Genomic DNA, 22302 nt, shown 5'->3' with positions numbered 1-22302 from the left:
GCGCTTCTTGCCATCTGTGCTGGTGAGGCCTGAGATGAGTGGCAGGTATCAGCGTTCTCTTTGGGCCCTTGTGCTGGGGCGCTGGCCGCGGCGATCGCGGTGTAGCTTTCGGGTTGCGGTGGCGGCGGCGGCGGCAGCGACCTCCTCATGGGACAGAGTTTTTCCATCAACGCTGGAGAGGCAGAGGGTCGGACTTATGAGAGGCAGAGGGCCCGAAGAGTCATCTGGAGGGCCCAATCCCTTGAAAGGGAGTTGGAGCTGGAGGTGAGGTTGGCCCTCATTCGGACCCTCAGCAGTTTGGACTAGGATGGCCCATGGTGGCGGCGTCGGCGTCAGCTGGGAATCCTGGCTGTCGGCGACGCGATGGCCTTATCATCTAATGGGCTTGTCCTGGATTGTGTCCTTCACTAAGACTAAGACTAAGACCAAGATTAAGACTGTGATTAAGACCATATATCGTCTTCTAAACATCATTGGTTGGCTAGACTGGCTCAGAGGAGAGTGACTGATTCGATTGGGTGTCATCTGGACCTAGGACGAGTGGTGGCCGCTGGGTTTGGAGATGGAGTAGTGGCCCCATGGAGCCCTAGATGTCCGCGATCCATCCTGCCAGCCTGAGAGCCTGTTCTGCTGTGGTTGACATCTTGACCGGCTTTGATGGGCTGCTTACCGTACTTTTTGATATGCGAAGATTTTCAACTGCGGACCTTCTTGCCCTGCGAGATTCCCCTCTCTCGCAGGTTTGGCCCTCCACACTACTGAGGGCCCACCTTGAGGACGGGTTTTGGAACCCAGAGAGTTGGCATGCTAAATCCAGGAGACTTAGGGGATTTTTAACTAATTGTTTTAATAGATTTTTTAAGGGGAGTTTTAATGGGGATTTTAAGGGTGAGGGATTTTTAGGGGGGGGGGGGTAGGGCGGGTGTTGGGGGAAACCCGGTGGGAGTTTTAATGGAAATTTTAAGGGGGGGAGGGAAACCGACGGGTTTGGGTTGGGGGTGGGTGGGAGGGTTAGGGTGGGTGATGGGGGTAGCCCGTCGGGAGGGAAACCAGTTCCAGCGCATGCTCGTGGCGACTATCAAATCGGTTCGGAGGTTATGGGGGGGGAGTGTGTTCCTTTGTGTGAGGGTGAGTCCATCTGCACGGTAAGGGGGGGGGGCAGAAATGGCGGAAGGGGATCGCATGGGTTTAGGGGGTCACGCGTTCGATGTATACAGGCGATTGCGTGCCCCGATCCCCCTGACTTCTCCCGTTCCCCGGATGGTCAAGACCCTCAGAGCCTGGGCCTTCGTCTGATGTTATGCAATGCACGGTCCGTGGCCAATAAGGCCCCCCTAATACATGATCTGATTCAGGGGGGTGCCGCGGATATTATAGGCGCACGGAGACCTGGCTGGGCACTGAAGGCGTGCCCTGGTTGAGATGTGCCCACCGGGTTTCCGTGCATTCCATCAGCCGAGGCCCAGGGTAGGGGTGGGGGTGGCGGTTGTTATGAAAGAGAGTCTAGAGCCGAGGAGACCACTGTACCTCAGATTGCCGGGTGTGAATCCCTCTTTGTGAGGTGGGGTCATAGATGTCAGATGGGCTTGCTGGTCGCGTACCTGGCTCCTTGCTGCGTGACAGCCACCCTGCCCGAGCTCCTGGAGGTGCTTGGCAGTGGAGACCCCCAGACTTTTAGTCATGGGGGACTTTAACTTGCCATCTGCTGGCTCGTCATCGACAGTAGCTCGGGAGTTCATGGCCTCCATGACGGCCCTGGACCTGACTCAAGTAGTGGATGGCCCTACTCACATCGGGGGAGGCACACTGGACCTGATTTTTATCTCTGGTCAGTGGTTGAAGGATCTGGACTTGGGAGATATAGTCACAGAGCCTTTGTCATGGTCAGATCACTCTCTCCTTCGCCTGGACTTTCTGACCGCTACCCAACACCGCAGGGAGACGGAACCATTACGTTGGTACCGTCCCAGGCGCCTGATGGACCCAGAGAGGTTCCGGACGGAGCTTGGGCCATTCCCTGAGGGTCTGGCTCACGGCACGGCAGAGGAACTAGCCGCAGCCTGGGAACGGGCTGCGGCTGGGGCTTTAGACCGTGTCGTGCCTCTGCGGCCTCTGACCCGGCGCAGATCCCAACCGGCTCCTTGGTTCTCTGAGGAGCTGAGGGGGATGAAACGCCGGAGAAGATGCCTAGAGAGTTCTTGGAGGTCCAGCCGTTCAGAGGCTGATCGGACACTAGTTAGATCCTATACTAGGACCTACCTAGTGGCACTGAGGGAAGCGAGGCGTTGCTATGCCTCCTCCCTCATTGCGTCGGCAGATAACCGCCCAGCTGCCCTGTTTCGGGTGGCCCGCTCCCTCCTTCACCAGGGGGAGCGGGATGACCCGTTGCAGGGACGTGCTGAGGAGTTTAACGGTTATCTATACGATAAAATCGTTCAGCTTCGGGACGGTCTGGACCAAAATTGTGGCGATTCGGACGGGGCGTCTGAGGGCGGTCTTGGTGATATTGTTTGGGATGAGTTTGACCCTGTGGCTCCCGAGGACATGGACAGGTTGCTGGGTAGATTGAATGCCACCACGTGTTTACTGGACCCATGCCCCTCCTGGCTGGTACTGGCCACTCAGGAGGTGACACGAGGCTGGCTCCAGGGGATTACGAGCGCTTCTTTGTTGGAGGGAGTCTTTCCGGCCGCCTTGAAAGAGGCGGTGGTGAGGCCCCTCCTCAAGAAGCCTTCCCTGGACCCGGCTGTTTTAGGTAATTATCGTCCGGTCTCCAACCTTCGCTTCGCGGTGAAGGTTGTAGAGAGTATGGTGGCATATCAGTTTCCCCTGCACCTGGAGGAAACTGTCTATCTGGACCCGTTCCAGTCCGGCTTCCGGCCCGGTTACAGCACTGAGACGGCTTTGGTCGCGTTGGTGGATGATCTCTGGAGGGCCAGGGATAGGGGTTGTTCCTCTGCCCTGGTCCTATTAGACCTCTCAGCGGCTTTCGATACCATCGACCATGGTATCCTGCTGCGCCGGCTGGAGGATTGGGAGTGAGAGGCACCGTTTATCGGTGGTTCTCCTCCTATCTCTCTGACCGGTCGCAGACGGTGTTGGCGGGGGGGCAGAGGTCGACCCCCCGGCGCCTCACTTGTGGGGTGCCGCAGGGGTCGATTCTCTCGCCCCTTCTGTTCAACATCTACATGAAGCCGCTGGGTGAGATCATCAGTGGCTTCGGTGTGAGGTACCAGCTGTACGCTGATGACACCCAGCTGTACTTCTCCACACCGGGCCACCCCAATGAAGCTGTCCCGGTGTCTGGAAGCCGTACGGGTCTGGATGGGGAGAAACAGGCTCAAGCTCAATCCCTCCAAGACGGAGTGGCTGTGGATGCCGGCATCCCGGTACAGTCAGCTGAGTCCACGGCTGACTGTTGGGAGCGAGTCATTGGCCCCGATGGAGAGGGTGCGCAACTTGGGCGTTCTCCTGGATGAACGGCTGTCTTTTGAAGACCACCTGACGGCCGTCTCCAGGAGAGCTTTCCACCAGGTTCGCCTGGTGCGCCAGCTGCGCCCCTTTCTAGACCGGGATGCCTTATGCACAGTCACTCACGCCCTTGTGACGTCTCGTCTGGATTACTGCAATGCTCTCTACATGGGGCTCCCCTTGAGGGGCATCCGGAGGCTTCAGTTAGTCCAGAATGCAGCTGCGCGGGTGATAGAGGGAGCCCCTCGTGGCTCCCACGTGACACATATCCTGCGCAGGCTGCACTGGCTACCTGTGGCCTTCCGGGTGCGCTTCAAGGTGTTGGTGAACGTCTTCAAAGCGCTCCATGGCATAGGGCCGGGCTATCTACGGGACCGCCTGCTGCTACTGAATACCTCTCACCGACCCGTGCGCTCTCACAGAGAGGGACTCCTCAGGGTGCCGTCGGCGCGACAGTGTCGTCTGGCGACGCCCAGGGGAAGGGCCTTCTCTGTGGGGGCTCCCGCCCTCTGGAACGAACTCCCCCCAGGACTCCGTCAACTTCCGGACCTCCGAACCTTTCGTCGCGAGCTTAAAACTCACCTATTCATCTGCGCTGGACTGGGTTAGTTTTTAAACTTATGGGTTTTTAATGGGTTTTTATTCTAAATTTTAATCGTGGCCAATTTAATAAGTTTTTTAATTATATTTTAATCGTATTTATATTGTATTATTTTGTATTTTTTATCAGGCTGTGAACCGCCCTGAGTCCTTCGGGAGAAGGGCGGTATAAAAATTTAAATAATAAATAAATAAATAAATGTTCCTTCTTGCTTCAAACGCTCTACCATCATCCCAGTGCCGAAGAAGCCCACCATCAAGGAACTGAATGACTACAAACCAGTTGCTTTAACATCTGTAGTCATGAAAACCTTTGAAAGGCTAGTGCTTTCCTACTTGAAAACCATCACGGATCCACTGTTAGACCCCTTGCAATTTGCATACCGAGCAAACAGATCAACAGATGATGCTGTTAATATGGCTCTGCACTACATCCTACAACATCTTGAGTCTCCAAAGACCTATACAAGGGTCCTTTTTGTAGACTTTAGTTCAGCATTCAATACCATCATTCCAGACATTCTTCTAACTAAGCTAAACCAGCTACAGGTACCAGAACAGACTTGTAAGTGGATCACAAGCTTCCTAACAAACAGGAAGCAGCAGGTGAAGCTAAGCAAGATCACATCAAATACCTGTACAATTAGCACAGGGCCCCCCCCAAGGCTGTGTGCTCTCGCCACTTCTCTTCTCTCTGTATACCAATGACTGCATCTCCAACGATCTATCTGTTAAGCTACTGAAGTTCGCAGATGACACAACAGTGATTGGTCTCATTTGAGACAATGACGAATCCGCATATAGACGAGAGGTCAAACGACTAGCCTTGTGGTGCAACCAAAACAATCTGGAACTGAACACACTCAAAACCGTAGAAATGGTGGTAGACTTTAGGAGAAACCCTTCCATACTTCCACCTCTCACAATACTAGACAACACAATACTAGTATCAACAGTAGAAACCTTCAAATTTCTAGGTTCTATCATATCGCAAGATCTAAAATGGACAGCTAACATCAAAAACATCATTAAAAAAGGACAACAAAGAATGTTCTTTCTGCACCAACTCAGGAAGCTCAAACTGCCCAAGGAGCTGCTGATTCAGTTCTACAGAGGAATTATTGAGTCTGTCATTTGCACCTCTATAACTGTCTGGTTCGGTTTTGCAACCCAACAAGAAAGACACAGACTTCAGAGGATAATTAGAACTGCAGAAAAAATAATTGCTACCAACCTGCCTTCCATTGAGGACCTGTATACTGCACGAATCAAGAAGAGGGCCGTGAAAATATTTACAGACCCCCTCGCATCCTGGACATAAACTGTTTCAACTCCTACCCTCAAAATGATGCTATAGAGGACTGCAAACCAGAACAACTACACACAAGAACAGTTTTTTCCCGAAGGCCATCACTCTGCTAAACAAATAATTCCATCAACATTGTCAAACTATTTACTGAATCTGCACTACTATTAATCGTCTCATAGTTCCCATCCCCAATCTCTTTCCACTTATGACTGTATGACTATAACTTGTTGCTGGCAATCCTTATGATTTATATTGATATATTGACCATCAATTGTGTTGTAAATGTTATACCTTGATGAACGTATCTTTTCTTTTATGTACACTGAGAGCATATGCACCAAGACAAATTCCTTGTGTGTCCAATCACACTTGGCCAATAAAAATTCTATTCTATTCTATTCTATTCTATTCTATTCTATTCTATTCTATTCTATTCTATTCTATTCTATTCTGTTTTGTTCTATTCTATTCTATTCTATTCTATTCTATTCTATTCTATTCTATTCTATTCTATTCTTTTAACACCTTGCCATACCCATATGCTTTTGTTTATATAATAGTTAGATCAGGAGTGAAATATACTTACCTTCCCTACTGGTTCAGAAGGGCACGCGTCCCATGGACGTGTCACGTGCGCACGTGGGCCCACTGTGCATGTGCAAACCCTTCTGCACATGCGCAGATGGTAAAAACAGGTTACTTCCTGGTTTTAAAACCAGGAAGTAATGACAACTGGGCAAGTGGGTGGAGGTTCATGCTGCTGTCGCTATCAGTTCTCTGAACCACCTGCCGCCATCGCTACCGGTTCGACAGAACCAGTCCAAAACGGTAGCATTTCACCCGAGTTAGGTATAAAGATTCTTGGCATTGGATGAAATGGTTCTTGTCCACTGAATGTAGTATCAGACTAAAGCTTCAACCACAACAATACATGTGCACACAATAAATTTAAACTTAAAATGAACCGCTCCAATCTTGATTGTAGAAAATATTACTTCAGTAACAGAGTTGTTAATGCCTGGAATGCACTACCTGACTCTGTGGTCTCTTCCCCAAATCCCCAAAACTTTAACCAAAGCCTATCTACTGTTGACCTCAACCCATTCCTAAGAGGTCTGTAAGGGGCGTGCATAAGAGCACCAGCGTACCTACTGTTCCTGTCCTAATGTTCCCTTTGATTGTATCCAATTCGTATGGTTATTTCATGCTTATACTTATATATACTGTTGCGTTTGACAAATAAAAAGATAGATAGATAGATAGATAAATAAATAAATAAATAAATAAATAAATAAATAAAATCCTTAGATACCATAAGAAGTTTTGAACGTACTGCAATATTCTGATTTTTTTTTCCTTCAGTTTTAACACTGCTGGAAAAAAATCAGCATAATTAAAAAGACTTTTACCAACTTTAAACACTGCCAAAAATGTGGCAAAACCCTGTGGTAACTGAGCAACTCATTTAAAGACTGTGGGATCCTTGATCTCTCATTTAAGGACTTCTGGAACTTATTAGGATGAAAACTTTATGGATATTTTGATGGATCTCATTCCACAGGCCAGGGAATATTCTGATCCTTTAAGAGACTTTTCCACTTGCATTTACAGTGGCAAAGACATGCCCCAGCAATGTATTTTTTCTGCCGTGACATTGTCTCCAACTTATCTGTTGCCCATTAATGAAAAAGGCTTGTCCTTGGAAAAATCATTGAAATATCTGTATTTTCCTCTAGCTTGGATACTACTTCAGCACCCTGAAGTGTATAAAATCTTAGGCTTGTCACCCTATTACCTCGCACTTGCCAGTGTCTTCCTAAAAGCATGAGTGCATGAATGCATCTGTAGTGAGAGTAACAAAATTCATGCTAGTTATTTGCCAGGTCAGGATTAAGTGGATAGGACTTCAATTCAGCAGAGAGTCCTGTAGAGTTTCATTCAGAAGCAATTCCATGGATTGTCTACCAGGATTCAAACTGCACAAGAATTTGATTTATGCTTTGATAATTAGTACTTGGGGGGATTATCTAGGAATTGTAGGATGTTGGCTAGATTGGTAATTTAAAAAGAATCTTCAAAGAAGGCATTGGCAAGCTGAACACTGCCAAAAATTATGTGGATGTAGTTCTCAAAGAATGCTTATTTTAAATCTAGTCCCTCATGGAATTAATTAAGTTAACCTTGAGTTAGAATGCAGTATAGATTATTATGCACTGGATCTGGTTTTACATGTTCCACAGCTAAATAATGTGGAACTTGTAAAAGTGTGTGGGGGGGGGGAGGGGGGGGCTGTGTTATTTTTCAAGTTAACTTTTTTAAACTCCTGGTGACTGCCTGAACAAATACTAAAGTACCAAGTAATAATTATCAAAACGTAAGTCAAACTCTTGTACTGTATAAATCCTGGTAGACAATCCATGGAATTGCTTCTGGATTAAACTCTTCACAGGTTTTTTTTTTTTTTAAAGATAGAAGTGATTTACCATTGCTTGCTTCCTAGGCTGAGAGAGAGGAACTGGCCCAAGATCACCCAGCTGGCTTCGTGTCTAAGTCTGGACTAGAACTCACAACCTCCTGGTTTCTAGCCTGATGCCTGAACCACTACAACAAACTGGTGCTAATTAATAGTAGTGGTCATTGTTGCAGCAGTTGTGATGATGATAATGGTGATGATGGTGATGTAGAGGTCCCTCCAGAATAACCTTGGGTTTACAGTTAAAAACAGAAAACAACAAAGTGAAAAATTAAAACATCCAGACAACCACGTCCCACATGCCTAAAAACAAACCACCACAGACTCAAGCATATTATCTGAAGCCTGGGAGATCAGCTGTTTTTTAAGACTTCTAGAACATCATAAGGATGTGATCTATATGCATCTTATTCCATAAGGAAAGGCCTCATAACCAAGAAGTTAATCTTTGATTAATAGGATCCAAAGTGCACTGACTACAGTGTGGCAATCTTACTGAGTGGGAAGAAACCATGGGAACAAGGTAGATCCCAAAATAACCTGACCCTATGCCATTAATTTATTTCTGCTTTCATAATAAGCATTTCTGCTTGGAAGTTTTCTTACCCAAAAACTAACCAAGACACCAACCTTTTCAACCTGTGATTGTTTTTCCTCCTTCACCAAAAGTTTTTAATGTCTGAATGTGTCTTACTATATGAATACGCTACAATCATGTAACTGGCTAGCCTGCAGGAATTAGGGCTAATCTGCAAGGCCAGCTTGCCTCACTGTATTGGCTACTTAGCATTTTTTGAGGACAGAAAAATATGACATTATCCATCATCCAGCCTACCAGAAAGGCAACTTTACAACCATCTTTTCCTATTACAATAAAAGTAGTGTTCTTTAAATTGTGTTGGCTTATCCATCATTATCCAATGTGTGCAGTGTGCTTCATTTCATTGCAGGCAAACACCTCTACTCCAGTTGGCTACTCTGTACTGTCGTAAGGCATTGTTAGGTTCCGAGAACCCCCCAAAAAAGGCCAGAAGCAACAGGGTTCAATAACCTTCTGTTCATTCACGAACCGCCAATAATCAACAAAACTGAACTAACAACTACTGAACTGAGACTGAAGAACTAAACTGTCTCTGACAGCTTCTCTCCGAACAGGCCCGGAGCTGTCAGAGCGCAAACCAATAGGAACACTCGCAGCTTCCCACTTTTGCTGTTGCCTGCGCTTCAGCCAATCGGATTGGTTGACAGCAATCCTGGCTGAGGCAGGTCGTATAGGCGAGGACACAACAGGCATGGCTCCTGCCCTATGGTCCCAGTGCTGCCACAACAACCTCCCATCTAAATAATATAATATAATAATATTAATCAATGCTATTCCAAAGCCAAATTTTTATTTTTCCTTAGCCAGGTGACAAAGTACTGCTACTTTCTTTTTCAAGGGACAGCAAAAATAGTAAAATTGATATTTTCTTTACCAGTCCAGGAGGTGCAGAGAAACAGGGCAGTACATTAGTCAAGCCTCGTGATAAATTGATATGGGCAAGCTGCTGAAGCACAGGAACTCTGGACCAAAAATGTTAAGATGCATTCCTAGCCAATTTACAGATAGGAAAAAAAGGAGCTGAAGGACTCATCCTGCTTTAGCTTGGTGACTTTAGCCCGGTCATTCTCTCTCAGTCCAACCTGCCCACAGGGTTGTTGTTGTGGGAAAATAAGAAGAAGATGTATTGCAGGGGTGTCAAACTAAAGGCCCAGGGACCTTGAGGATGCTTAGATCTGGCCCACAATGTTGCTCTGGAAACAGTGAAGGAGCAGTCTGCAGTGCCTCTGGCAGTGAAAACGGAGCTTGGAAGGGCTGCATGTGGCTTTCCTGAGCTCCGTTTTTGCTGCCAGAGGGTTGCGAGAGGCCATCGCAGCCAAAAATGGAGCTTGAGAGCCCGTTTTTGCTGGTAGAACATTTGGGCCACCACAGGTCCCCCTGACAAAAGTGATGTCAAGCTGGCATACCCACCTCAGCCATGCCCACCCCTGCTCTCTGAGGCCAAACACAACCCTGATGCAACCCTCAATGAAATCGAGTTTGACACCCCTGATGTATTGGATATGTTCGTTGTTTTGAGCTATTTGAAAAAATATTAAAGGCTGTATATAAACAAACAAACAAACAAATTCTAAGCATCTAATCAAAGGACCAATAAATACATTTTAATAGTTTTTAATATTTTATTATGTCTTTCATTTGATACTTACTTTGTGCTGCTTTTCAAAGCGTCTGATTTATCTCATCAAAGCTACAGTTGTGAGAACTCTATAGTCAACCATTATGAATAAGACATCATATTGCAATGTGCAACATGCCTCTGTGTTGAACATGGCCCTTAAATCTTCTCTATCAGGCATGGAAGTCCCCAAAGAAGACATCTCCAGAAGCTTCTCTGGCTTTGCAAATCCTTGGGAGAAGGTAGGGAAATAATTCCTACCTGCTTTTTCTTTGGCTATATTTATATGATAGCCCAATTCACAAATAGTCTGCCTTTTTAACTTATCTCTTACTTCTATAATTCTGATCTATGCAATTTGCTTGTAACTCAGTGTGGATGTGAACTAGGAAAATTAAATGGAATAAGTTGTTTCCTGTAAACATAGCCATCGAGGGACTATCTTCTTTTATTTAGTAGTGGCATTCTAACACTCATCTTAACATGGGGAAGGTTGGGGGAAGAATGGGCTAGGGTTTCATGCAATTGTTTCATGCTTCATGCAATTGTACCCTCTAATGGTATTTGTACAATACATTAAACTAAAATGTTGTTCTCTAGTCTATGCTGTAAGTGATGTGCAAGCTTAACCCAACTTTGGGCTAATTCAGCAAATTATAGTTCATTTGCATGTTGTAAATTGTAGGCAATATTGTCTGAATATCCCTGGATATTAAATATGCATCACATGTAGCCAGCGTGTGATGCATCCAGCCCGCAAGCAGTGAGATTGACACCCCTGGTTTAGAGTCATTGGAAACTGCCTTATTCCAAGTTACAGCTATTTTGCTATGGAGTTTTCCACTGACCTAAGGGGTGTGTGTGTGTGTGTGTGTGTGTGTGTGTATTCACAATACAAGGTCCTACGGTTATTCAGTGCAGGTTCCAGGGCTAGTTAAAATAAAGAGTGAGGAAGGGGACACAAAACCTGCAAACAATTTATGCAAACAACAAAAAAAATTGGAATCAGCATTTTGGATATTGTACATACAAAAAAAAAATGGCATCTTTATATAACTTGGTCAAACTGAAGTGTGGGAAACACAGAGCCATCTTGGAAGTAAGCCTTCTTGGAAGTAAGTCCAATGGTTTTCCATGGGGCACTCACTTAAATGAACTTCCATCTAAATGAGTAATACAGGACATGTGCGTTTTTTGAACATTTGCCTTTCCCTATTTTCCCATGTTAGTTTTCCAAACACCCCCATTGTTTAGGTTCTCCAGCTTGGCACAGGGAAACATCCAGATGTTTCCTTAGCAAATCTGTTTCCTGTAGAACTCTCACCATGGTTGGTATTTCCATTGTAACAAAAGGAGAGGTACACATCCTGCCTCTAATAGCTTTCTTCTCTTCACTCTGCCACTCCTCACAACTCATTTCATGCTCCCTTCATGGATGGAAGACATTTTACACTCAAACGTCTTTGTGTAGTGTGAACAGGTATGCAAACCCCAGATTAAATTTTTCAAGCGGATTTTTTCCCCCTCTGGTCATAACTCTTCTGTATCTGAGTAGTTCAAGATTCCATGTGGCAGGAATGGATTCTTTTTGTGTCTGTGTTTTCTGTTAGAGCTATTTTAGCAAATTTGGGCATGGCATGAAGACACACGAAGGAAGGTTGGCTGGCTTTCCATGAATGTGGAGGGCCTCATTTTGGTTTGAAGCAATAAAAACTAGAAAGGGAGGGGGCAATTTTTGTGGCATATAGATTTGAACAAATACTGCTGATGAATTAAAATCCTTTAAATAGTTACTAGGAGCTTGAGAGAGCTTGCTGCAGAAAAAACAGCTACTTTTGAGAAATCAAGAGGAATTCATATTCCTCCTGATTCATATAAAAATTCATATAAAAAAATAAGGATTTTCCTTCATCAGCTGTATTGTCATAAACTTATCTTATTTTCTTACACACACACACACACACACACACACACACACACACACACACACACACGGGCGAGAAAGAGAGAGAAACTCACACTTTCTTTTTTCTCCAACCCAGCAATGCCAGCAATTAACATAGATGACCTAAGTGAGAAGGATAAATTGAAAATGGAAGTAGAACAACTCCGAAAAGAAGTCAAATTGGAAAGACAACCTGTAAGTAGTTCACTCTAATGATTTTCTCTCTTAAGTTCTGAAGAATGTTTTAAAAACAGGATTTCAGTGTTTTCAAAGGCTGTGTGTGTATTGAAAAAAAAAATCTGTTTTGCAATATATTCCATGTGGGTTATAAATGCATTGGGACTGAGTTGCTTCACTTAAGGAGGCAAATATTATCTCCTAGTAGGTTTATTGCACATTTTCTTTTGAGAATGCTATAAACAGGATTTTCTAGACTAACCCCCCACCCCCTCTCTCAAGCAAATAAAGAATTATAGGTTTGTTTTGTATTCCATTGTTAAAAGGATGCCACTCAAAAGTGGCCTGATGCCACTCAAAAGTTCTTAAAATTTACAGTGGCAGGTTTGTTTAGCTTTTAGAAGTATTAGACGCATTCTTGTTAATTTTTTTCCATATCAGGACTGCATTTGATGTACAAGTTACTTTTTGTCCTCTTATTTTTATTGATATTGTTCTGATATTTGTTTTTTAAAAAATCACCTGATAAATTATCTGTTAAGGATAAGTGGATCTTGCAAGAAGACACAACTGGGTGGATTGCTCATCTTTACTTTCCTAATTCATTTCTTCTCTCATTTGCACTATTTCTAACCATTTCTTACTGTATTCTCTGTAGTCAGATATCAGACTGTGCCCAATGAGTACAATTAGCCTTCATTGAGATTGTTCTTTTGTGAGTTGTTCTTTTTTCTTTCTTTCTTTTTTAAATTAAGCCATGCCTATAAGAAGCCAAGTTGGCGGACCAATTTAATATATTATTATATTTCATAAGCCAGAATGGGACTTTTAAGCATTTTCTTATTTTGGGCACTAAAATGCCTAGGAATGTCTCTGCTGGTAATAGCATTTTCATCCTTATAGGATTGTTTCGTTTACACATAATTAGTCTATAGCTGATTTATCGTTTTATTTTACAATCTAGAATGGGGCTTTTTTTGGGGTGGGGGAACCAAAATGCCTTGAGCTCTTTCTACTGATTCTCACAGCTTTCTCCTCCCTACCTGTAATCCCAACCACAGGCTGGGAATGGCTGACTGTGGAGAATGTCTGTTCAACATTCATGGCAAAGTGGATGACACAAACACAGCTTAAAGATAACCCATAATTATCAGGAAAGGGAAGAGGTGCGAACAGGCTAATTATGGGTTGTATAAGCAGAGAGTTAATTTTGGAGTGTTTTATAGCTTAAATATAAGACTTAAGGGGCCAAGTTATAGAACAGTATGGAAGAAATGATTGGGTAAAGGGGGGAAAAAGTATTCTGAACAGTATTCAGAATTGTGATTGCTATGCTAGATCATTTCCATGACATAAAAATGAGGCACTTACCTGACTAGGAAATTGTTTCCAGAAATCTGGACAACTGTGTATTTCCTGAACATGTGGATAAGTATGGGTAAAAATGGATAAGTATAGCATCTATAGTACATTAGCAAAAATGACAAATTTATAAAATTAACTCAATGGCAATGTAAGTACCAGGATGTATTAAATGTATGTTAATATTGTATTTAATATTTGTACTGTTTTTGAATGATACACAATTGCTAATACTGTATTTACAGAGCTACCCATAATTTCAAATAAAAAATCTACTTTATATTCAGATAGTACAGATTCTATTTCTCAAATTAAAAGTAATATATTTATCTTAACAATGTATTATACATGTATTTTAAATATTATTTTGATTTGATTTATATATATCTGTTCTTCTCTAGAAGAAACCTTAATCTTACTTCTCCTTCTCTCCTCTCTCTCCATATCCAAATCTTTAAAAATATCAACAATGAAATGTAAACATCTACAAACAACATATAAACATATAATAATAAACATTTTAAAAGCAGTAGTTTGATCTTGGAACATTATCCCATAAATTCCTATGTGAACTGAGATTTATTATTTATTCAGAGTAAAGTATGTCTTTAAGCATTGTCTAAAAAAAATTGTTTGGGGCCATAGACCTCCTCTAATTGGGAAGATTTTTTCATTGAGAGGAGTTTTAATTGGCTTTGGAATAAAGCACTTTCGATATTTTATTTCTGATATCATCCAACCTATTTAGTAGATCACCTGTGACTCCCAAAGATTGGTTTAACTCAAAATATGGTGGCCAGGATTAGAGCCTAACAATGACACAACTCAAATACTGCAATGTATTTTACATAAATTCAAAAGCACAACATGCTAAGTCAGATGGCTAAAAGGAACAATATAACATAGACCCCAAAATATTGCACCAACTGGCAAGTTACATTTCTCTTTTTCTTTCCTAAACAGGTGAACATACTTCCAAACAAAAGTGCTAAGCTGTAGCTTTATATTCTAAGAATGCCTGCACAATCTATTGGTGCCCAGATTAATTACTAAAATGCCTGACACTAGAATTGGGTACCTACCTAATTTAACTGTAAGAAACAGAAAGGCTTCTCCTAAATGTTTATAGTCAAAATACCTTATAACAACAATGAAAGTCTGGTGGGCAGGAAACTTGACACTTAAATACAAAAGCAGACAATACTTGCCCTTTTTTTGGTTAATTATGGATTTAATTTTAAATTTTAAAAGAAGAAATAGAACTATATGCAAATACTTTCTACAATAAACAGTTCTAAAACATGTCCTTTAATTTTCTGGTAAATCCTGAAATGTATTAATGATACCCTTTGTAAAATAAATATAATTCTGCTAGTCCTGATAAAATAACTATTTTCCCTTAGTGAAAAATGAATTTTCTCAAATGCTTTCTCAAGCAGACTTCTCAATTTGTTTTTCAAATAAAAGATTATCCAAGCATTTCCACTGATGGAATTGAATTGAATGAAGTTGGTTTAAGGCAACTTCATACAATAAATAGATACCTTAGTCAGTCTTAAGTGAAGAGGTTATCAAGAAAATTTTAAAATAGCCATCGTTTATATAAGAATGATTATATTATGGCAAGAATGTATATTCTTCCATTTAATTTCTATTTAATTTATATATTTAATGCAAATATAGTAACTCGGTGACCTGAATTCTGTATGGCACTTCTTGTACAGGAATCATTCACATTATGTACAGCATATATTGTCAACATGCCAAAACACCATAATTAGAATTTTAACTAGAATGCCTCTTATCCTACTTTTGTATAATCCTTATTTGCAAATTTATGATATGTCAGTTTCCAAGTCTTGCTTTTTAAATATCAAAATGTCTTGGGCTTTTAATATCTTAGAATATCCTCTCATATCTTTGTACTCCGTATAATCTTCACCATTCCTAAATCATAACGCATATATATATATATGATCAGAATGAAATGTATCTCCATTGCTGATTTATATTCTGGTTCTGTTGGCTTTATCAATGCCACTAGTTGTTGCCAGATACCTGAATTCCTACAAAGATAATTGGCGACAAAGCTTATAGGCTGTGCTTATATGGAAAAATACCGGGGGTGAAATCCACCACGTTCCGACAGGTTTTGGAGAACTGGTAGCAGAAATTTTGAATAGTATGGAGAACTGGAAAATACCACCTCTGGCTGGTCCCAGAGTGGGGTGGGAATGGAGATTTTGCAATATCCTTCCCCCAGGAGTGGGGAGGGAATGGGGATTTTGCACTATCCTTTCACTGGAATGGGTAGGAATGGGGATTTTGCAGTATCTTCCCGTGCCATGCACACCAAGCCATGCCCGCTAAGCCAAGCCACGCCCGCCAAGCCACATCATGCCCATCAAGCCACGCCTATAGAACCGGTAGTAAAAAACTTTGGATTCTACCACTGAAATATACTGCTTACTTCCACCCTTCGAGAACAGCAAGAGAGTTTTATCCAGCACATGGGAAAAAGAATGCTGTTCATTTTATTATGCAACGATTATCAACATTATGCAAGCTGTTCTGGGAGACAGTATTTCATAAATACCCAGTATGCATATGTTATGCTTCTTATGATACACAAGTCCTTCTTCTGTTCCTCAGTTTCAAAAACTCTGCATATCAAAGGAATCTTTCCTACCTCTACAAAAGAAATTTAAATGTGTTTTTCTCTTTTTTCCCCCTTAAGGTGTCTAAGTGTTCTGAAGAAATTAAAAATTACATTGAAGAAAGATCGGGAGAAGACCCCCTAGTGAAAGGCATTCCTGAAGAGAGGAACCCTTTTAAAGAGAAAGGAGGGTGTGTAATTGCATAGAAGAATGCAGACAATTTTGAAACTGGGAAAAATAACCTACCATAGTATAGCTAGTTTAATTTAAAGTTCAGGCATCTTATTGTACAAATTAAGAGATTTAAAAAAAATAAGAAAACAAATGCTATTTGTTATTTCCTGAAAAAAGTTTTTGCTTTTCATATTATTAAATTTCTTTCAAGAGGCTGTTTTGTATTCTTAATTTCTTGCATTCACTGGTTGAAATTATTATTAACCACAGTATAATTTTGGTAAAAGAATAAATCTTAATGAAACAATAGGACAATCCCCTCCCCTTCAGAATATAGGATTTTAGTCCAAATGTCCTCATGTCAATGAATATATGCAATGAAATTTCATTTTAATATATGCCAATTAATGTACATTCAAAGTGACAATAAAGTTAGTCTAAGTTTCTAAATTTAAGTCAAAGGTTGTTAATCTCCAATTCTCACTAGCCTTCACGATTGGTCCTGCATAAACTAATTCAGCAACACCTGGAAGATCATAGATTTCCCATTCCTAAAACAGGTCCTCAACTTACAACGTTGTACAATGTACAACCATTGTTTAGCAACAGCACTAAAAAAGTGATTTACAACCAATTAGATCCATCCTTATAACCATTGCAGCATCTGCCGATCAAAATGCCAACAGCATGTATTTTCAACTGTGGTAGCGCCCCAGGATCATATGATCACCATTTGTGACTTTCCCAGCTGACTTCTCATAAGAAGAGTCAATGAGAGAAGCCATATTCACTTAACAATCACATGATTCATTTAACAATTGCAGTGATTCACTGTACAGCTGCAGTGATTCATCTAACAATTATGGAGGCGGGGGAGTGTAAAACTGTGTATGCCTCACTTCACAATCACTATGCCCAGCAACAAAAATTCTGGTCCCAGTTGAAGTTATAAGTTGAGAAGTATCTAGAAGTAGTATTGTCCAAATCTAAATGAGCACAAGTAACTTATTTATTTATGCTACAGTTTTACATCTGAAGTACATTTTTAAGATGGATGTTAAAGTTTGGTCAATCAGTTCCCAACTTAGCAATGGAGAAAACAGACTTTGGAAAATAGAATTCTTGAGTTTTCAAGCTTCTCATAGTGCTCTCCCTGACCTCCGGACTTTTAACCGCGAACTTAAAACCTTTCTGTTCCATCGTGCAGGTCTGGCCTAACACAATTTTTAAATATGGGGATTTTATGTGGGTTTTATGACAGATTTAAATATTGTGGCCAAATTTTAAAATCAGTTTTTTAAAAATGTTTTAATTTTTATTTATGTTGTTTTATCCTGGCTGTAAACCGCCCTGAGTCCTTCGGGAGAAGGGCGGTATAGAAATCAAATAAATAAATAAATAAATAAATAAATAAATAAAGATGTATTCTGACCCTGATACAGACTAGCTCTATTCTTAAATAAGCCGCAAGAATACTTGGGGACACTCTAAAACCTACCTAATGAAATTGTTTTGGAGTACTTCCAATGGACAATAACCTTCTAGTCCCAATCTCAGATCTCAGTTTTATACAACATCTGGGTTAGCACCTTGCTTTAATATATTAAGTGCAGGGCCTAGGGTTAAAAGCTTGGTGGAATAGTGATTTTGGCTACTTTTTTTTTTCAAAATACCAAGAGGGAAGGATTGGATAGATACCTAGGGCTACAGTTTCAAAATATGGAGATCACATCCCTATAACCTCTGATTAAGAGAAACATGTAAAATTCTCTCCCCCCCCCTAAATGTTCTCACTGGATTCAATCCTGGCAAGGTAGTGTTGAATACCTTAAAACTCTCTGATATTCATTGAATAATTTAAGCTATATATATACCAATATAGTATTTAGACTTCTAAATTAAAATTATAGCTGTAAAAATCAATTTATGTTATTGAGATGAAGCAGCCCATTACTCCCATAATATCCATCCTGGTTAGAATTTATATACATTGTAGCATAACTGGAAGACATCAAGCTGGGTGGTAGTGATTAACCCTTTTATCAATTCATTACACATTTAATTAACTGCAGTGTTTAATTTGAACATTTTAAAAAAACATTCTTTTTAGTAGAATCCAAAGTTGGCAGATAGATAATAAAACAGATTTCCTGTAAAATTCTAAGAATGGAGACTATCAAGACATGTGAAAGAAGGAGGAGAAGAAGAGGGAACGGGAGGAAGAGGATGAGAAGGAAAAGGAGGAGGAGGAGGACAGACCCTGGTTGGGGAGGGGGGAAGTAAATCAAATTCTTCAAACTTCCTATTTAAAGTCAGTGGAACACAGTGCTCTATCAAATTCCAAGCTTCGGTTCACCGATTCACATTCACTATCGTCTTGCCAGGGAAAGCATTCAGGAAAATTCGAAAACTTGCGCCCTATTTTACTTCTTTCTGCGAGATGCTTATATAATTATATAATTTATAATATATATTATATTATATATATATATATATAATTATATAATTAGGTAACTCTACCTACCGTTCCTGTCCTAATGTTCCCCTCGATCGTATCCAACTCGTATAATTATTTCATGCTTATACTTATGTATATGCTTATATGTCGTATAGTTATTTCATGCTTATGCTTATGTATACTGTTGTGACAAAATAAATAAATAAATAAAAATAAATAAAACTCCGCTGTCAGCGACTATTCTGCCTACCTTCCCCGCCTGCAGCAAAACAGTCGCAGGCGGAGAATTATCCGCCGTGACTAATTGCCGTTTTCGAACGCATGCGTCGGTCGTGTATTATCCAACAAACATGGCGATTTGTCGGAGTTCTTCTTTTGGTGGTAAAGAGCTAACGAAGTTGTTGAAACTACCGCTGCGAAGTTTTGTTGGGGTCTCAACTGCAGGCTTTCCAGAAAGTTGTTCGCTTAATCAGAGCCACCGCCTTTATAGTAATGGCACTCCGTCCGAAAATCATCTGTTATACACCGCAGACCATTTTGCTTTAAGAGCGTCCTTAAAGAAGGTACTTGTTTATTATGTGGAAGGCAAAACGAGCTTTTACTCTTTTACTCCCTTCGTTGGTTATAGTGAAGTGGCAGGGGACAGAGCCTGGAATTAGATTTGTCCGGGGTCAGATCGCCTCAAGATCGCTTGGTGGAAAAAGTTTTGAAAGTTTGTCAACTCTGGAATCGCACAGATAGATCGTCCGTTTCACTCATTCGGAGTCTTATTATTGTTCCTTCATATAGGTGAAGAGATTCAGATTTAAAAAGACAAAAGTGTTACACCTAAGTGTGAACTTCTAGTACTGTGTGGCAGTTCATTTTATTCTCTCCTCACCCCCAAGAAATTTTTCAAGTACAGAAATTTATTTTTGAGACGCTGCTAAGGCTATTTGAATCCCAGCTGCTTTAGTAATGCTTCATACGATTGTTAAAATTATTCATTATATACTGCAGGATTAAATGAAGCATCTCTGTTCTGAGTCCCCTTTTAAAATATTTGCAGGAGGAAAAAAAATGTAATCTAACTCTGTGTAAGATTTGTAATTTGGATTGTTTGGACAAATGTCAGTGGTGCTTTTTCATAGTAGTTAGACTTTTGCAAAAATTACTTTTAGCTCTAATGGCTCATTCCCACAACCAAATTAAAGTGCTATTCACCCAAATTTGAGGTAGCAGAAAATGATTATCATCTAATATTTGCTTTCTCCATTCCTATTTTGCCACAGGTATTCCTTGCAGTGGAAGAGTTACTTCCCATTTTGATCTTTCAACTTCTCCTCCATGTAATTGCTTGCTGTTTGCAAGTTATTTTTAAACACCTTTTGGCTTTGTTGCTCTTCTAAATGTGGTGAAACTGTATTCAAAATCAGCCTAGCAAAAGCTGATTTGCATCACGTTAGCCTGCAGCAGAGACATAACAGGCTGTCTCTTCTGCTTCGTCATTCAGCTCTTCTTACTTCGCTGCTTAGCTACTGTCTACGTCAGGGGCCCTCAACCTTTTGGACATCAGGAACTGCTTCTATGGAGAGAGATTTCTCCATGGGCTGGAGAGGGTGTGGTTTCAGAGGTGAAATCCACCAGGTTCTGACAGGTTATGGAGAATTGATAGTGGAAATTTTGAGGAATACAGAGAACCGGCAAATACCCCCTCTGGCTGGCCCCAGAGTGGGGTGGGAATGGAGATTTTGCACTATTCTTCTCCCAGGAGTGGGGTGGGATTGGGGATTTTGCAGTATTCTTCCCCTGAAGTGGGGTGGGAATGGAAATTATGCAGTATCCTTTCCTTGCCATGCCAACTAAGCCATGTCCACCAAGCTACACCACGTCCACCAAGCCACGCCCACAGAACCAGTAGTAAAAAAAATTGGATTTCATCACTGTGTGGTTTCATGTGCTGCTTGCATCCTGCAGATGGGACTTCGCTTGTTTGTAGAGACCGGTTACTGGCATGCCACGGACCGGTGCCAGTCCCTAATCTGAGGGTTGGAGGCCCCTCATCTACGTCTCTGACCAGGGGGCTGGGCTAAAGAGAGGCCTCCGGATTGGAATTGATTTCCTGCTTCCTGGAGCAGACAGTGCTGAAGGGTAGAGTTTAGGAACTGGAACAGAGAATGTGGTAGTCACACCAGTTTAAAGAGGCATTTAAAGAGATATTTAAAGATATTAAATATTTAGTTACAGTTTGTTTTTTTTAAGTAAACATTTTTATAATTAAAACCAGACTGTTTTAGAAGAAGTGGGACAGCACAATGGCTCATTGGTTAAGACACTAGTCTTATCATTTGGAAAGCCAACAGCCCAGGTTCAAAACTTGAGTGCCATGAGATAGGATGAACTCACATTCTATCTCGTATGGGATGGGATATGTATTGCCAACCTAACCATTTGAATCCATGCAAATGCGAGTAGGTTAATAGATATCGCTTCAATGGGAAGGTTACTGATTTTTGTATTTTCATGATGGCCACATGATAATGGAAACATCTCTCAGACAACAAAGGCTCCCTCAGTTGAAAAATCCTAACCCTTGAGTTGGTCATTAGTAGATAGGGTTTTATTTAGGTTGCATATTAGTTTTTTTAATTCTTCTAAGGTTTTAAAGGTTCTTTAAAACCTTAGAAGAATTAAAAAAACTAATATGCAACCAATATTAATTCATCCAATACCAAAGTGTGAAGAAGCCCCTCTGTTTGCTAATGGTTTATACAGTAGTATTATTTAATATAACATTTTTCAAACTTGGCAAGTTTAAAATGTGGAAGTTTGAGAAACACCGATGTAATGCATCTGTATTTGGAAGTAACTTTGATGAGTTAAATGGGTCTCCTTCGTATGCAAGGAAATACATGATTACAATCTTAAAATACTTAATGTATAAATACTTACATATAATGTATAAAAAATACCTAGTGGGGGGAAAAAACCCTTTTTGTCCAACTTATTCTTTTTGAGGAATAAGATTAATAAGTGACAAATGTGAGATGCTAGATCAAGCAAATATGTTTTTAAAAAAACACTAGCATCTCTCCCCGCCCATCCACAGCATTCTCTTATCCTCATCTGTTTTGTCTCTTAGTTGTAGAAATTTCTGGAAAAAAGCTTCTGCATTGACATGGAAAGAACCATTTGTTTTAAAATTAGATCAACATGTACTTAAGATTTTTATGTGGACAAAAAATTCCCAGTTAGACTGCATAGTTGTAATGCGGGTGTTTGGTGTATTTACTTAAATTAAAGCTGCACATGCCGTTTAGCCTTCTTCACCCATAAAAGAGGTGCCTGGTTCTAATGTAGTTTTCACAACTCAAGAATAGAAAGGCAACAGTTGCTTCATTTGGAAGCAATACTAAAGATGTAGAAGGTTGCATTCTTCATGCCAGTAGTTGAAGTGATGGCAGAACTACTGACAGAA

At 41.2% G+C, this 22302-nt stretch overlaps 2 protein-coding genes across 2 annotated transcripts in view; both read left to right on the top strand.

Moving 5' to 3' along the window:
• Positions 1-11395: 11395 nt before the first annotated feature.
• LOC131198617 (guanine nucleotide-binding protein G(I)/G(S)/G(O) subunit gamma-11) lies at positions 11396-16600 on the top strand. Its single transcript, XM_058183444.1, has 3 exons — positions 11396-11552; positions 12115-12212; positions 16294-16600. The coding sequence occupies exons 2-3, from the start codon at positions 12117-12119 to the stop codon at positions 16417-16419; spliced, it is 222 nt and encodes a 73-aa protein (XP_058039427.1). The 5' UTR covers positions 11396-11552; positions 12115-12116; the 3' UTR covers positions 16420-16600.
• Positions 16601-19157: 2557 nt separating this feature from the next.
• LOC131198614 (probable acyl-CoA dehydrogenase 6) overlaps positions 19158-22302 on the top strand; it is a 71715-nt gene continuing 68570 nt past the window's right edge. The window contains exon 1 of the mRNA XM_058183441.1: positions 19158-19408. Within this exon, the coding sequence (XP_058039424.1) occupies positions 19196-19408 (213 nt within the window). The 5' untranslated portion in view covers positions 19158-19195. The remainder of the gene's footprint in view (positions 19409-22302) is intronic.

Source organism: Ahaetulla prasina, chromosome 4 (genome assembly GCF_028640845.1).
Source record: "Ahaetulla prasina isolate Xishuangbanna chromosome 4, ASM2864084v1, whole genome shotgun sequence".
In the NCBI taxonomy this organism is placed as follows: domain Eukaryota; kingdom Metazoa; phylum Chordata; class Lepidosauria; order Squamata; family Colubridae; genus Ahaetulla; species Ahaetulla prasina.
Note: the sequence above shows the minus strand (reverse complement) of the source record. Positions and strands in the feature narration are given on the sequence as shown.

Bases quoted from the DNA above. Each gene is read 5' to 3' on its own strand.
- LOC131198617 (XM_058183444.1), top strand. From the start codon at position 12,117: ATGCCAGCAATTAACATAGATGACCTAAGTGAGAAGGATAAATTGAAA. The intron at 12,213-16,293 runs GTAAGTAGTTCA...TTCCCCCTTAAG, and splicing joins TCAAATTGGAAAGACAACCT to GTGTCTAAGTGTTCTGAAGA.